The 15304-nt window shown below is 40.9% G+C and overlaps 1 protein-coding gene across 4 annotated transcripts in view; it reads left to right on the forward strand.

Moving 5' to 3' along the window:
• The first annotated feature begins 874 nt into the window (after window positions 1-874).
• The window catches only part of LOC121084787 (probable bifunctional methylenetetrahydrofolate dehydrogenase/cyclohydrolase 2), a 70412-nt gene continuing 55982 nt past the window's right edge, over window positions 875-15304 (forward strand). For 3 of the 4 annotated variants that reach the window (XM_040586724.1, XM_040586696.1, XM_040586705.1), the window contains exons 1-3: window positions 875-1053; window positions 8917-9101; window positions 10427-10549. In XM_040586724.1, coding sequence (XP_040442658.1) covers window positions 926-1053; window positions 8917-9101; window positions 10427-10549 — 436 coding nt within the window. In that variant the 5' untranslated portion in view covers window positions 875-925. Of the gene's footprint in view, window positions 1054-8604; window positions 8665-8916; window positions 9102-10426; window positions 10550-15304 lie in introns of all 4 variants that reach the window. The other variant, XM_040586716.1, reaches the window with a different exon arrangement.

Genomic DNA, 15304 nt, shown 5'->3' on the forward strand with positions numbered 1-15304 from the left:
ATCCTCACATGTTCGCTTTTTCCCGAACAGGATAGTAACAAGAAAGAATCACGTGAGTAAGGGGCAGTGTATACAATAATTGTGTCAATGAATCTTGGGTACGTGTCCTTTGTAATTAATGCAGTACATACACCCTGGGGAGTGCATACAGCTTGGGAGTCACTACTGTTTCGAAAGTAAGAGATGGCAACCTAAAGGAGAAGATTTAGACATTATCTACAATATTGAAAGATAGTAAGAATCTAGGAGGACAAGTCATTACAAGGCAGTGCGTGCACTGCCAGTGGAAGCACCTGAGCCATGTTCCTTAGGCCAACACCTAACTGATCCAAACATTTGCCGGTTAAATTACCACAAATGGGAGCCTCCGTGATCTGTTACATCTTTTCAAAGCTTTTGCCAGATTCATAAAAGAATTTGCCCATTGTCCATAGGCTCCCTACCGCAGGAAAGGCTGCTCGTTATTATTTTGCTTTGTATGTGGCATGCCCTGCTATTTCAGATCTCCCCGTTTTCTTCCTCCCCTCTGCAGAGAGGAATTTCTCCGCGCTTTGTAGTGAAAAATCTGCCGTAAAACGTGACAGAAAGCACAAGCGTGTGAGTTGCAAGAAAGTCCACAAGACTTCCCCTGGGAAAACACGAGGGTGCAGCCAAGAATTATGAGGGGCAACGTTTGCCGGCCCCCGGGCACCGGTTGCCCACAGATCTGCCTCCAGCGGAGGGGACCCCGCCGGCCTCCACGCTGCCGGGCGCTGTGCCCTTCCGTGCCCTCAATCCCAGTCTTCCCGTCACGGCCCCTGCCCGCCGGGCCGCCCCTCAGCGCCGCGCCCCGCCCCGCCGCGGCCCCGGGCCCGGGCCCGCTACTTGCCCTGGCTCCTCCCTTCGTCGCTTGGTTGCGGCGGCGCTTCCGTACGTCGGGAGCGATATGGCGGCGGCGAGCGCTTTCTCCTCCTGTTCTGCGCTGCGCTCGGGCTCGGTGCCGCTGAGGAGATGGCGAACCCTCTTGCTCCCGGCCGCCTGCAGCACCAGCAGCCCCCCTCGCAGCGCTGCCAGGTACGCCGCCATGGCTCGGGGCACCTCCGTCCTCACCCCTTCCTTCTTCCTCCTCCTCCCGCCCGTGCGGCGGGGAGCCCTCAGGGGAGCGCCGGGCCGCGCCGCCGCTGCCGTGTGACGGGGGCGCTGGGAGCCTGCGGCGGGCGGGAAAGGCGGCAGCCGCCTGAGGGGAGAGAGGGGCTCGGCTCCCTCAGCGCTCGCTTCCGGGGCGCAGCCCCTGACCCCCGGCCGCCTTGCTGTGCTCCCCGGGAAAGCGGGGCTCTGCGGGGTCGGTGCCGGCGGGCTGAGGTACTGGGGGGGCAGGGGCTGCGGGGTCTGTGCTGGGGCTGTGGGTCTGTGCGGCGGGGGGTGCGTGTGTGCGGGGTTTTTCCGGGGGAGTGTGTGTGCATGTGTGCGGGGGGTGCGTGTGCAGGGGGTGTGTGCGGGGTCTGTGCGGGAGGGTGTGTGTGTGTGCACGCGCGGGGGGGTGGCTGAGGTACCGGGGGGGGCTGCAGCACTGGCATCCTGGATCGTGGGGATTTAGTGGGTGCACAGGAATGGGGGAGCCCTTGCAGTGTGGCCTCCCAGCCTCCTCCCCGGGTTGGGTGGCTGGCGAGTAAACGTTGACGTTGCAGAGCCTCCCAGTTGATTTACACAGCATTACTATAAATATTAATTTTTTTTTTTTTTGCTTTTTTGACTATTTTCACTGATGGCTTGTAGGCAAGTGTTTTAATCTTTGCTGAAGAATATTGTAGTCCATACAAAGGGAGATCTCTGATGGTGACAGACCAATCCCATTGCACATCGCTGTCCTCAGCAAGGCAGGTGCTGTGGTGTGGTGGTGCTCCTTTGTTCTTGAATGAATAAATAAATAAATAAACAAACAAACTGCCAAGTTGTAATATAAATAAACAAAAAAACCCCCAACCCGCGTGGCCACGCTCTGACAGCGCTGCAGCGGGCAGGGGTCCCCTGGCGTTTGGGGGAGGCCTGGATCATCCCCAGGCCGAGCGGGATGCGGTGAGGAGTGGTCTCCTGGCGTAGTTTCCCTGTGCGTTTCGTTAATGCGCCAGCGGGACTGAGCCCCTCATGCTGAGGGGGTGACCGAGGGTTTGAAGAGCATTGCAGTGCAAGTAAGGAAAAGGGCAAGGTATTGGGAGCTTCTCTGTAACTGTTCATTTAAAGCTTGCTTTTTTAATATTATTTTTTTTCCTAGTGAGAGGTTATGTTGTAACTGGGTGGTTTGGCTGAGGCAGAGTTCTGAAGGTCCGAATAATAAATAAGATAGCGTGTTACTGAATTGTAGTAAAGTAATTGGAGACAAATGGGAGTTGAATTCAGGATGTCGCAGACATTTTCAAGGTGACTTTTGTTTTACTTAAACTGGTTGCTCAGCAGGTTGCTAGAACTGGGGGGTGAACTGAATTTCAGTATATTTTGTGCAGCAGCTGTGTACGTATGTGCTCGCTCCTGCTTTGTCTTTCTTTGATAAACCTGCAGCACCTTATGTATCCCATCTGGAGAAATGCTCAAAGCTTTAATCGTTGTTGAGTAAATCCAGAAACTTTAAAAATGCGGTGTGAATAGGTGGTGACTATGTAGCAGAAAGTAGGACCTTGATGAAATATACTTCATAAATCAGGCATGTTACATAAAAAGTGGTGTTAGTGTAACTGTTTTCATACTGTTAGGAAGGTAATTTCTGGACTCATGGAGGATGGAGAATAATCTTGAAAGGAAGAGAACTAGAAACTTCTGTTTGGAGTAGTAAATGACAATGCATTGCCACCTCATTTGTTTCCTTTTTAATACTTGCATCTAAACCCAGGAATGGCTTCTGCTTTTTAGCCACCGGCATTTACATAAGTTTCTTTCAGTAAATTGGTAGGTAGTAGCAAGAAGACTGTGTTTTAGGTGCACTTAAATGTGTAGACAGTTGAGCTTTTTCCCCAGAAGTGCAGGCAGAGGCTGGCTGTTTTCAAATATGATTGATCTTAAGCAAACAGTTATTCTTAAGAAATCGATGAGCTATGTTATGGGTGGAGTGATGCTCCTGGCTGTTTGTTTGTGCTTCTGGAGTTATTTTTTTCCCATCTTAAAAAGCAGCAGAAGAATGAAGTAGTTTCAGAGCTCAAATCTGTGCGTTTATTCCATATGCTGTTAGGTAATATTTAAAAATTCTTATTGTTCTCCCATTCGTGTGTCTTGTAAAGTTTAAACAAGTGTCTCTGAATAAATACAGTGTCTGCTGGCATTTAGATATTTTCCCCATGTGTTGAATGGTTAAACATTTCTCATGTTTGAGTACGCTGATAAACAGACAAAAAGACAACCTATTAAAATAACATTAATCATACATTGTTACTCCAGGTATGTAGTTTCTTATAGTAGAGACAGAGTGCAGAACTGGTTTTAGACCATCTCAGAAAGTATGGTGGATTTTTTTTTTTCCCCCTAAATGTTGTTCGAGGTGTGGACTTGCTCATCCCTTAGAATATGGTACAGAAACCTCCCCCAACTGATGAGACTCAGCAGCACTTTGAAAACCAGTCTGATTTTAACATAAAACCAGAATGCTTTATTGGTTTTGTAAATGACTTTGAACTACTTCCGTTCATGGCAAACTAATTCAACATATGTTAAACACATTTGTGTGTAGATATACATTAAAGCTTCAAGCATAGGTATTTGCAGAGAGTGGTGAAATGTTTTATTTCTGGATATCCAGAGTAGTCATGGAAAGATGATGATTACTGTTGAAGGTTGACAAGCTTTTATCTTCTTAAAAGGTAATCAGACATTTCTTAGTATACTAGGGTTGGTTGTTTTGTTGGGTATTTTTGTCTTCCCGGGGAGGTTTTTCTTTGGAACTAAAACTACACTTCTGTTACACTATAGGTAATGCGTGTTTTGAGATATACTGAATTTGTACCCTTGTCTTAAAATTTTAGATGAAGTTGTAAACACACTAGAATAATAATGATCCAGAGAAATATTTCTGTCTTCCTAGAAAATAGAGGTAAAATACCATCACGTACTTTGCTTATTTTATGTGTGAAGCAAAGTTCAAGTGGCAAAAGTCGAAGTAGTCAAATGCTAGGTGTAAGAATAAAGTAATTATGGTGATTAAATCTAATATATCAAAATCTTCTGTAGGAAGAACACTATGTTGTTTAGCTGTAATGATGACCAGCTGAGATAAATCACCAAGACCGAAATAATTCAATTCAGAATAGTTCTAGATCGTCTTTACTTGAATCAGCTACTAAAGAGTTGAAGTTGTTTGTGTAACTGAAAAGTGTATGGTTAAGTGTAAATACTAAGGATTCTTGGGTTTGGTTTTTTTTTTTTATTTAGTAAAGTAGACCAGCAGAACGGTAATGCATGAATAGCTACTAATTGTGGAATATCTAGCCATGTAGAAGAAGAATGTAATAATCTTTAATGTAATGTTTGCTTTGCCCTTGGTTTTGTCCTTGGACTTTTAAAAAAATTTAGGGGCTGACCAATTCAGAGCAAAAGTATTTGCAATGCGTGAAGGCGACATAAGCTTTCAAATCTATTTGAAAACTTTTGCTAGGAAACATGTCAGAAGTGATGAAGGTTTCAACCTAAGTGCTGGTAATTGCGGTAGTGATATTTACAGCTTGGTTACAGTGATGGCATATTTTGATGCATATCTAGTGGGTATGTGGAGTGTTTTTAGTAGCTTGGGACTTGTGACAGCTGGGACATTTGGTTTCTGAACCATCATAAAAATTGTTAGCTGTGTTCCAAAAAAATTCGCAGTAGTGATGTACTGATGTTGGTAAACTATGGGTGGTTGAGCCCATGTGGCTCAAGAGAGATGTATGATCATCATCTACGAGCAGATGATGGTGGGGGAAGCTTTCTTGCCTTAAACAAATAGTAAAATTGAGAGGGAGGAAAAAAAATAAAAAGGCCCGAGATTCGTGGCTCTTCCCTTCCTTAAGAGACAACAGTACATCTGTAACTTGACAGTTACAGTAACAGTTTTCCATAACTCTGTAAGGTACAAAGCTAAACTTTCACACTCCATTTTCTGATTATTTGGTAATTTCAGTTGCTCTGTGGTTGATGGTCAGTCTCCAAAGGAAAAGCTGAAAGTTTTATCAAAAGATTTGTATTTTGCCTTCATTGAGATTCTCATTGAGACCTGGAGTCACTTTGATAAACATTTACCATAAATGTACGTACTATTTACCATCTCCCTTCCCAGCACCTTTAAGATACAAATATGAAAAACGGAACTACTCCTTGTGTTGGTAACTTTCTTCCTCAAAGTATCCATTTAGCTGTTGGAATGCCACTAGAGGGTAGCCTTTCTAAAGTTGGCCATGCCGTAACTTCTTGCTAAGGTATGATTGTACTTACTTTCTTCTGCATGTGTGAACTAACATGGAAGTATTTTGATCTTCTGTACCTGGCCTGCCTCAGAGTAGTCTTAACATAAATTATTTCTCTTTTCAGACACTGTTTTTTGTCTCTTGCAATTGACTTGCTGAGGCTTATAGAACTTAAACTGTTTCTTCTCTTCACAAAGGTCCAGGTGTTGAAGAGCCTGATCACAGGGCCTCCTGACTAGGATAGATTACATGCGTTTCATCCTATGTTATAAGGTGTGTGTGCACAAGGGTGTTTTTCTTCTGTATTTGTGTGTGTGTGGTTTTGTGTCTTTAGCGCTGTTTTTCCTGTTCATTTGCTTTGGTTTTGATCCCTGGGTGACCAAGATGATTGAATGTGATGGGGTGAGAATGGTCAGACATAAGTGAGGACAGATCTCAAAAACTTCATGAGTCTGTGGCTAGATTTTAAGGAAGAGGCATGCACTTAAAATTGTTTTCTTAAAGGTTAGGAAAACTTATGGTGTGGCAATGCATTTAGAGTAAAAAGATCATAGGAATGTGATAGACCTTTGTGTGGATTGAAAAAAAATCTTGTCACCGAAGTATTAAGTCCCTGTGGTCTTAAATGTATATGTCATTGCTACACAGATGAGCATTCATTATTTTTGGCATGAGTACATGGAAAGGTGTCTTGTGTCAAAGGCATGTATAGCTAAAACATAAATAATGAAAATGAGAGAGGCATCTATGAAAATGAGCACATACAGAGCAGGCCATACAGGAAAAAAATAAAACAATATCTTTTAGCTTAATTATTCTTTATATATATATATAAAGTTAAACAGTACAGAAACTTGGGTTTGGGAAGTAGCTAAGGCTGGTGTAAAATTGAAGGAAACAAGGTATTAATGGTTTTTGTGTGCTAAGTGTGTTTTAATACTTTGCTTTCCTGAAAAAGTCGGATAAATTGTTCTCAGCAGAGTGTATTTGTTTTTCTTTTTTCATTATTTTTTTTAGCACCAGGCACTGCGATGTCGGGGGTTTTTTTCTCCCCTCTTGGTTTTCTTTTTCACATTATGACACCTTGTTAGTGTCATTCTAACTCGCCTGGATTCCTGACTAAACTGTGTCAGTTACGAATGGTAGTCATGTTGAATTAAGGTATTCAGTTCAAAGCAGGGTTTACTCTCTGCGTGTGTCTGTGTGTCTGTGTACACATAAAGCTCTTAATCTCCAGGAAGGTACCGAAGGATGTTTACAGAGGGGAAACTCAGGCTTAATTTGTAGTAAGTGAGATCAAGTATTCAGTGGATGGCCTTTGGTTAGGAGCTGATGAGCCAGGAGCATGTGTGTTCTTACAGTGCCACACTGTTGTGCTCATTAGGAGAGGAGTGAACTTGTCCACGAGTAGCTTTAACTTTGTGTCTGTCTTGGTTGTTCTGCTTCTGGGCGGTTGGTGTTATTTTACTGGATTTTCACAAATAGAATAGTATTTATTTTCTTACTATGCTATCAGATGATTGTCCCAAGAAATGCTGTTAACTATATGTATGTATCATGCTAGGATTCTGGGAGTTTGAGGAGAGGTTCAATTAGTAAAGGAGATTGTGTAGATAAAAGCTTGCACTGTGGTGGAATATGTTCTGTGGACATGTACAAGGTGAGGAACATCTATGCTCGCTCACCATGAGCGGACGGGCAGGAAGATGGAGAAGACTCCAGAGACCAGGAGAACAACCCAGGTAAGATAAAGCTGACACTTGGAAGGTGTAAATGAAGCAGTACTTGAGGAAGTGCTGTTCAGTCGAGATGTGCTTGATCTTTGAGCGTTTCACTGGTGAGGTGAGCATGGGGAGTTGATAAAAGATATTGAGTGCTTTACCAAAGGGTAAGTCTTAGTATTATTGTCAGTGCAGTGTCACTGAAGGGTGAGAGTAGGGCTTGTAACATTAAACAAGGAATTAGACTTCTTTTCCATTCTGCAGTGCCTCTGGAGTGCTGTTAAGTTTTACTGCGTATGCCATTTGAAATAAAGTTTATTTTAAAAGACGTTTTGGGGGCTGTCATGTTGCTGCTTACAAGTTGTTCATTTATTTGAAAGTGTTGAGCAGTAGTAGAAGTTAGAGTTGTATGCAAATATTTCTGATCTGGAAAAATGTATTTTCAGGTATCTTGCTCTTCCTTACGTAGGCAGAGTCCTATCAGAGCCATTCTTCAGTAAGCTAAAATGTAGACTGGATTTCTTCATCTGTCAGTCAGGTATAGATATTAAGTTTGGGTCATTTCTTTATATAAGATCATAGATGGTCTATGATTTTTGGGTGATCTTGTGGTTGTCCTGTCCTGAGTGGTGTAAATGTTGTCACTGCTGTTCTTCCCCTCCCCATGACCTTCCTTCTTCCACACCCTTGTGCATTCGGCTGCTTTTATCACGAAGATTTACTAAGAATGATGGAAATGGCACAAATTTCTGAAATCAGTAAAATGCAGCTTACTCTTTTTGGTGGCTTAAAGTTATGGTTTGAATCTTACAGAATATCATGTTTTAAACCAGGTCAGTGATAGAATTTTTTGATCTGTAGCTTTCTGTCTTTCTGCTTTCTTCCCTCTAAGCACCACCAGCACCAAGCGATAAGGTTAGTGTTTAAAGGCTGCTTATCTGATACAAAAGGAATTGGCATCTTAGCATCTGAAAGTTATACATGCTGGAGGTTTCTTGTTTGTTGCAGGTTGGTGGGGGGTGTGTGTGAGTTCAACATCCTTGGATGAGATGGTGATCGCAGCATCGATAGAGGGAAGGAGGGGGGCTGAGGAGTTCCGGGGCAAGTTCAAGGCACAAGACCCTCTCGGTTTTCTTCTGCTTTTCTACATGGGTAGGGCAGTGGTGTGGGTCCTTCACTCAAGGAGAATGTTTGTGTGCTGTAGTGCAGAGGGAGTTTACTGGAAGGATGGGGAGTTGATAGGACAGGAATAGGGAGGACGTGATGGAAGCTCCTGAGTTAGTCACCACTGGCTTGTATGAATGAAGTCCTAAGAAAGCTGAGAAATCATATCATCTAGGCCCGGACAGAAGAATCGTGTGAATAATCCCATGTCAATTAGATTTTTGAAGGAAATTTGGGAAGGGAGGTGGGTAAAAAGTCATTAAAACAGAAAAACGGAAGGGCATAAGAATGTTCTCATGTTCTGTTCCCAAATGCAGGAGTTCATAGATATGTTCGACCTGGCTGGCTACGTGTGTTGGGAAGGTGGGGTGTGGCAGGTGAGCTCCTCTTCTGTATGCACTGATGGCACATTCCTGCTCTTCAAATGAGAGAGTAGGGAAACACTTCTTTCTCTGGGTGGATTTGTAGTGTGTTAGTGTTTTTCAAATCATATTTGAAATATTAGCAAATTAACTAATCAAAGCATTTGCAAGTATTTAATACTGTCAATCACATACTTGAAAGTGTTTATGAAAAAGTTGTTTATGAAATTTTAGACCTAAATATTGTGTATCTTTTTGTCTTAATAGTGATGAAGCAACCATTATCTCAGGGACAAAGCTTGCTGAACAAGTTTTGAAAGAAGTTCAAAGGGATGTAGAATCATGGATATCCTTTGGAAACAAGAGACCTCATCTCACTGTCATATTAGTAGGAGACAATCCAGCTAGTCATACCTATGTCAGAAACAAGATAAAAGCAGCTGCAGCTGTAGGTATGTGTTAATGTGATATAAATGATTCTTTGGTAAGCACAAGGTACTGTTGATCTTAAAGAAGAAAAAAAAAAAGCAGCGGGACCCCCTTCACACTTGAATTTAATTTTGCACTCTTTTTTTCTTCCTTATCTTTTCTGGTGAACCTAAAGAAAAGAAGTTGCATTGACATGTGAAGAAGGTAGTTTTAATGTCACATGAATGGTAGGCAGAAGTTCAATTCGATGTCTTAAAATGTTGTTACGGAACAGTTTGCACCCTTACTGTTAGTAACTGGAAACTAAAGGGGAACACTGGGGAAGATTTTTGGTAGTTAAATGTCTTAACTGGCTTTGAGAGGCTTAGTGAATAAAGGTAATCAGAGATAAATTATGTCAGGTTTTAGCTGTTTCTGCAAGATGCTTTGAGCTTTTGAGTGTGAAATATTTGCTTAAGATCTTGCCTCCTCAGTAACTGTTAGATTCCTGCTTTTATACATGGATTTTTCAGCCCATCTCCAACTGGTAGCAAACCCTGGTACCCTGAAATTGATGGGAACAGCAATTAAATAACTCATTTCACAGAAAGATATTGGGAAGAGCCTTTTTTCTCATAATGTCAGGAACTAATTCATGTCAATCATCGTGTGCATCTGCTCTATCTCATGACGTGTCCTGTTGAACACGCTTTAGGTGCACAGTGGAGCCAGGCAAGCCAATCCAAAGTCAAGGCTTCACAGATGTGAATATGAAGGGCAAAATTTCAGACATAATGAAAACAAACAGTAAAGCTACTGACTGTTAACAGGAGACAGAGCCCAGTCACTACAACATCTCATGTCCAAATGAAAACATCATTGCCTAAACAGGGAACTTCAGTGTTGTTGCTATCGGAGAAACTGCTGTCTTGTGAAGTAGCTTGAAAATTTTTCTTTTCTAATAACAAGTTTTGTCCCACAGAAGTGGAAAAGCCATCACATAAAATGCCAGTATTGTTAGCGTACCTTTGTCTGTTCAGTTTTAGTTGTTATTCTCAAGAGCTTACTTGCAGAGAAGTTACATGTTTTTATTTTCCAAATATTTCTAAACAGTTGTTTAGTTTTGCAGCTACTGTGTCCAATTATGGTTTTTTTAGGTTTGGTTTGTTGTTGTTTTTTCCTGTATGTTTCGTTGTAAGATTGTACTTGAAATCTAGAAATACAGCATTAAAAACCAGACAGCAAAACCAGCATTTTTAGCAAGTCCTCTGTGGTTAAGACAGTTAAGAGATTTTCAGACAAAATGGCAAAGCTGTCAGTAGGTAAACTTCCTGATATTAACCTGTCTTCTGTTTTTGGTTTTTATCAGGCATTTCTAGTGAGATCATACTGAGGCCAAAAGACATTTCTCAGGAAGAACTCTTAGATATGACGGTAAAACTCAACAAGGATGCAAGAGTTAGTGGTTTATTAGTTCAGCTGCCTCTCCCAGGTAGGTGACATCTTTTGTCCCGCTCCTCATATACAGTCACCACAAAAGGAAAGGGTTTAAAAACTTCAGGTTACAAGTGTGTCTTGGTGACATAAGAAGCTCTTGAAAGAGGATGTGCATAATGAAGCATTAGTTGAAATGTTGAATTATTTGTTGGATGATAGATTGCAGTTCATTTTAAACAGAAAAGCAAATTGTGACAATCATTTCATATTGTCAACCTTGCCTTTTAAAAAAGTTCAGTCAGAATGCTGTTTCAAGGAGTTACCCTCCACACAAACATATTTTATGCAGTTTATTTCTCTTTTGGTTTTTTTTTTTTAACATGTTTCACTGGTTTTGCCTTGAACTCCAAGACCTTTGTTATATTTTCATCCCCTGTATCATGCCAAGTTATGCTATCTAGCAGATGATGCTACAGCATTTCACACAGAGTCCAGGTTTTGCCTTAAACCTTTTTTCATGTTTTCAGTGCTGGCCCTAATGTTCCAGGTGAGCTTTGTGCTAAGGTCCTAAAAGCCTGTACTGTATTTTGGGTTTTTATTTTCCTTCTAATTTGTAGTAAAATCTCACTTAGCAGTAGCTGAAAAAATGGTATTTTGGCAGTGACAAAACTTGCAGTTTTCATCTAAATCTACGTAAGTCAACTGAGTTAGACCTCTGTATGCTTTCTGATGGGGAGGTACCTAAATTACTGTAGTCACTGTAGTAAATTGACAGGCATGTTGGGTTTCCCCTGCCTCTGTGTTTCCAAGCGGTTTATTATACGTTTATACTGTCTGCTCTGAAGGGCAGGAGCTGTCTGTCTGACACATACAGGCATGATTTCTAGCACTAGGTGGGAATCCAGGGGAATATAAAAAACCCAAATCAAACCTGTTTGTGTCTGATGGTGAAGTAGAAGCTTTGTTTCTAGGTAAGCTCTTCATTTCCACTCTTATTCCTGGTCTTGGTCTTTACTTTCAGACAGGTCTTTCTGCCTTTGTTTCACATCTATGAAACAGCAAAAACTGGGGCAGGTGCTGAGTGTTATAGAGGAAGGCATGCTTTGTATTTAATAATAAACATCAGCATTAGCGATTAGGAAGTTTTGTGCTTTGTAGTGTAAGCAAACCAACGGCAATCAGCCACTTGTTGGAAGAAGTTGGCCACAAGGTGGAAGTGTAACACAAGTAAGGAGACTGAAGTCTTGGATCCTGAGTAAGGAACTCTGGGAGTTGATGGAATGTGGTCAGTTTGTTTTGAACAAACATCTCCTTCACTAAGAATAGATAAGGAGAAATGGGTAACGTAACAAACTTTCATTTCAGTGGTAAAAACTCAAGGAAAAGATGGAGCACTGACAGCCTAGGGATGGAAATCTTTGTCTGAAGCATATAGCAAAGGAAATTGACTCATCCACTGGACTCTGCTGTTTTGTTCCCCAGAAATGGGAGGTATCATCTGTCACTTGTCTTACTTGTGTAGGTACTTGGTAAAACTGTTAGGTACCGCTTGCAGAAATTCATTTTTTTATGTGGAAGATATCAGGTCATTACAGTCTGCTCTTACAGACTGCTCTACAGTTGATGTATAGTGCAAAACCAGTCTTAAGTCTTGAAACTTAGCAAATTTAAACCTGTTCAATATTTAAGAAGAAAAAAAACCTGAAGAGAATTCTAGTTGTGTCAGTTCAAATGTCTGGTGCTAGTACACTTAAATGTTTAAGCCCTAAAGTAATTGGCTGAAGATCCCTCTCAAGAACTACGGTATGCCTGTCATAGTAACTACATGAAGCCTAACTAGCCTTCCTCTAATCTATAAAACTTGCTAGTTTGAGGCTTGGCTGTTGCCTGCCTGCAGTAGTAAAAAGCTTAATTTAATCAATAGCAGAACTTTTTCAATATTGCATTGTCTGTGTAGTAAAGTTAAATATGCAAGTTACCATGAACTGAAAATATTTGGGAAATTCTTTCCATACTGGGTGTCAGATATTATTGAATTACACTTTTCTTTTTTTTTTTCTCCCAAAGGAACTTCAGAAACAGAAAGGCAGAAAGCTAAGTTAGCTTGTTTTCCAAAATTCTTTTGATTTGTGTTGTAATGGAAGGAGGCAAAGCCTGGAAGTTGTGAAAACTTTATCAGTGGAAGCTGCTTATTCCAGAGTTGAGGTGCTTGTGTGGGATTTTAGGGTTTTTTTGCAGTAAACCACACACAGGTGTGGCTTTTGATCAACATTGGGATAAAAATAGAAGCAGAAAATAGCTTTGTTCTCTTTCACTTTTGTGAGCTGGAGCAGCTTAACTTTGAGGATTATCATCTTTGCCTGAGGAAAACTTCCTTTCTGTGCATCTTTTGAGTGTATTACTTCTGATGTGGTAATGGTTTTGTAGGGAGTTTCCTGTATCTTTTTTTAAATTGCCTGGAAGATGGCTATGAAATGTTAGATATTTATTTGAGATAGAGTATGAAAACCTCAACTTTTTTAGTTGTAAGCTGCAAGGAAGTAAGAGACAAATTAGTATGAACATGATGTCCCTGTGTTATGAAAGACTGCCAGCCCAAGCATAGTTTGCTTTGGAAATGACTGTTAAAATCGTAGCAGTGTCTCAGTAAAGCTTCTCAGAATGATTGCCAGGGAGTGCACTGCTGCTGCTCAACAGCTTTCTCCTTGCTCTGTGACTCTCTTGATCTGTATGGTATGTTTTCAAATCGCTTTTGTGCTATGTTTTTATTTTCATCGGTCTTCCCTTTTGAAAATCAGTCTTTATTTTTCATACGTCAACATTAGAGGCACACGTCATTTATTGTGTAAATAAGAGTTTCTCTGTGTGCATGTCGGAGTAGCTAGGCAAGTGATGCCCGGTGTCGTCCTGCAAGTTTGGTTAACCAGTGAAAAGGGTGAGTGCAGAGAGGAACTTGGCATGGAGAGTGGCTTGGAATGACAGTGACAAAGCTGGTATGATACCAGTTGAGAGGAGGCTAAGCATCCTCTATGTGACTGATGGTAACATACTTAAAAATTATTTTGCTCCTCTGGAAATAAATGAGGCTATCTGCAATCAAGTGGAAACAAACCAGGGAAATGAATTTCTTGAGGCAAATAAAATCTACTCGTTGAGTAACATGGTAACTGTCTATACAGTTTGTTGGTTTTGTTTGTTTATTTGGGGATGACCTGCCTAAGATAGTGTTGTAGAAGTGTCTCTGATGAGGAAAGAAAGGTGTCCGCATCTTCTCAGACCCGTGTAAGCTCACTTGTCCCCAGCTATGCAGATGTGTTTCTTCCTACCGTGTGCCCTTTTCTGAAATTCTGCAAATCAGTTTTCAGTGTGTGTGTGAAAACCATGTAAAGCATGGTTCCTTTCCCTTTTACGTGAATGTATCTATTATCTGTCCATTTCTGGGAAGCTTATGACAGACAGCAATGAGGAGATGTTTGGCAGAGCAGTGTTCTGTCCTATCCCAGGCACAAGGAAAGCATGGCTGCCAAGTTTTTGTTTGATGAACAAATAACTTGCTTAAAGTTAACAAGTTTGCTTTTGCAAAAACTGTTTAGTAGTTTACTCCAAATTTCATTCTTTGGGTTTTTTTATTCCCCAAGTTGACATGAAAACAAGATTGTGGTTGCCTTCAATCTGGATGAGGCTAAGTTTGACTTCTAAGAGACTTTTTCCATCAGTGTACTTAATATGTTAATTTCCACAGACCTTTCTCATTAGGATTCAGAAGGAAACTTCCTCCCATTGGATTAAATTGTAAATCATTAGTCTGGTTTAACTCTAGGGTTTTTTTAATTGGAAATCTTTGAACAAGAGTTTACCGGGTTTTAAATTTTGTAACGTGCATGGTATCTTCTAATTAGCGGGCTCCTTTTAATGTGAAATCACAAAATACATAAGTAGAGCTAGTTGACTACTAAATTCAAACATCCTTTATATGTCTATAAGTTTTGGGTTTTTTTACTGGGAATGTATGAATTCCATAATCAGCACTCATTTCACTTTATTTGGCTTTTTTAAACATCCCGTTAAGCTGCGTGAATTGGAAATTGTGATATAATGCCTCACATTCATGGAGTTCTGTTAGGGATCTAGCCAAGCATGGGAGTTGTGTCATTATATAAAAGATGTGGAAAATAATCATTCTGAGATGGAAGTAAAGCTGGAAGTGTAATCGGGAAGCAGTTTGGGATGTTATTAAACAAGCAATAGACTAAAATGTCCTTGCTCATTGCAGAGGAGTTGGACTAGATGACCTTTAAAGGTCCCTTCCAACCCATACCATTCTATGATTCTACGATTATAACATTTTGACTGAGGTACCACTGGGTAAATACGTTTATTAAATGGGGTTTACTTTCTGGGTCAGTATGGGGATGTTTTGTAGAGGTGTTCCTCTGGAGCATCTTTACGTATGCAAGCCTTATACTTGGGTTTGTAACTTTGCAGAGGGTAGGACTGGCTAATGCATATTTTTTTTCCATAACTGGTGCCAAGTTTATACAGTGTATGAGTTAAGCAGTTGCAGACCTATCCCATATCCATAGTGCGTATGAAAAATATTCATTACAAATAAGTATGAATAATAAATTATTTGCAGGCATTGTCATTGAAGCCATACTTAGTGTTTCGAGCTCATCAATATCAAAAAATTTTATGCATTCTCAACAGTTTTCCAGTGAAGGTACTCGCTTCACAGTTTTCCAGTGTCCTACTGATTGGCAAGTTACTAAAAACAGTTGTATTGTTGTAAACCAGAAAATGAAAGCTAGAC

Source organism: Falco naumanni, chromosome 1 (genome assembly GCF_017639655.2).
Source record: "Falco naumanni isolate bFalNau1 chromosome 1, bFalNau1.pat, whole genome shotgun sequence".
Classification (NCBI taxonomy): Eukaryota; Metazoa; Chordata; class Aves; order Falconiformes; family Falconidae; genus Falco; species Falco naumanni.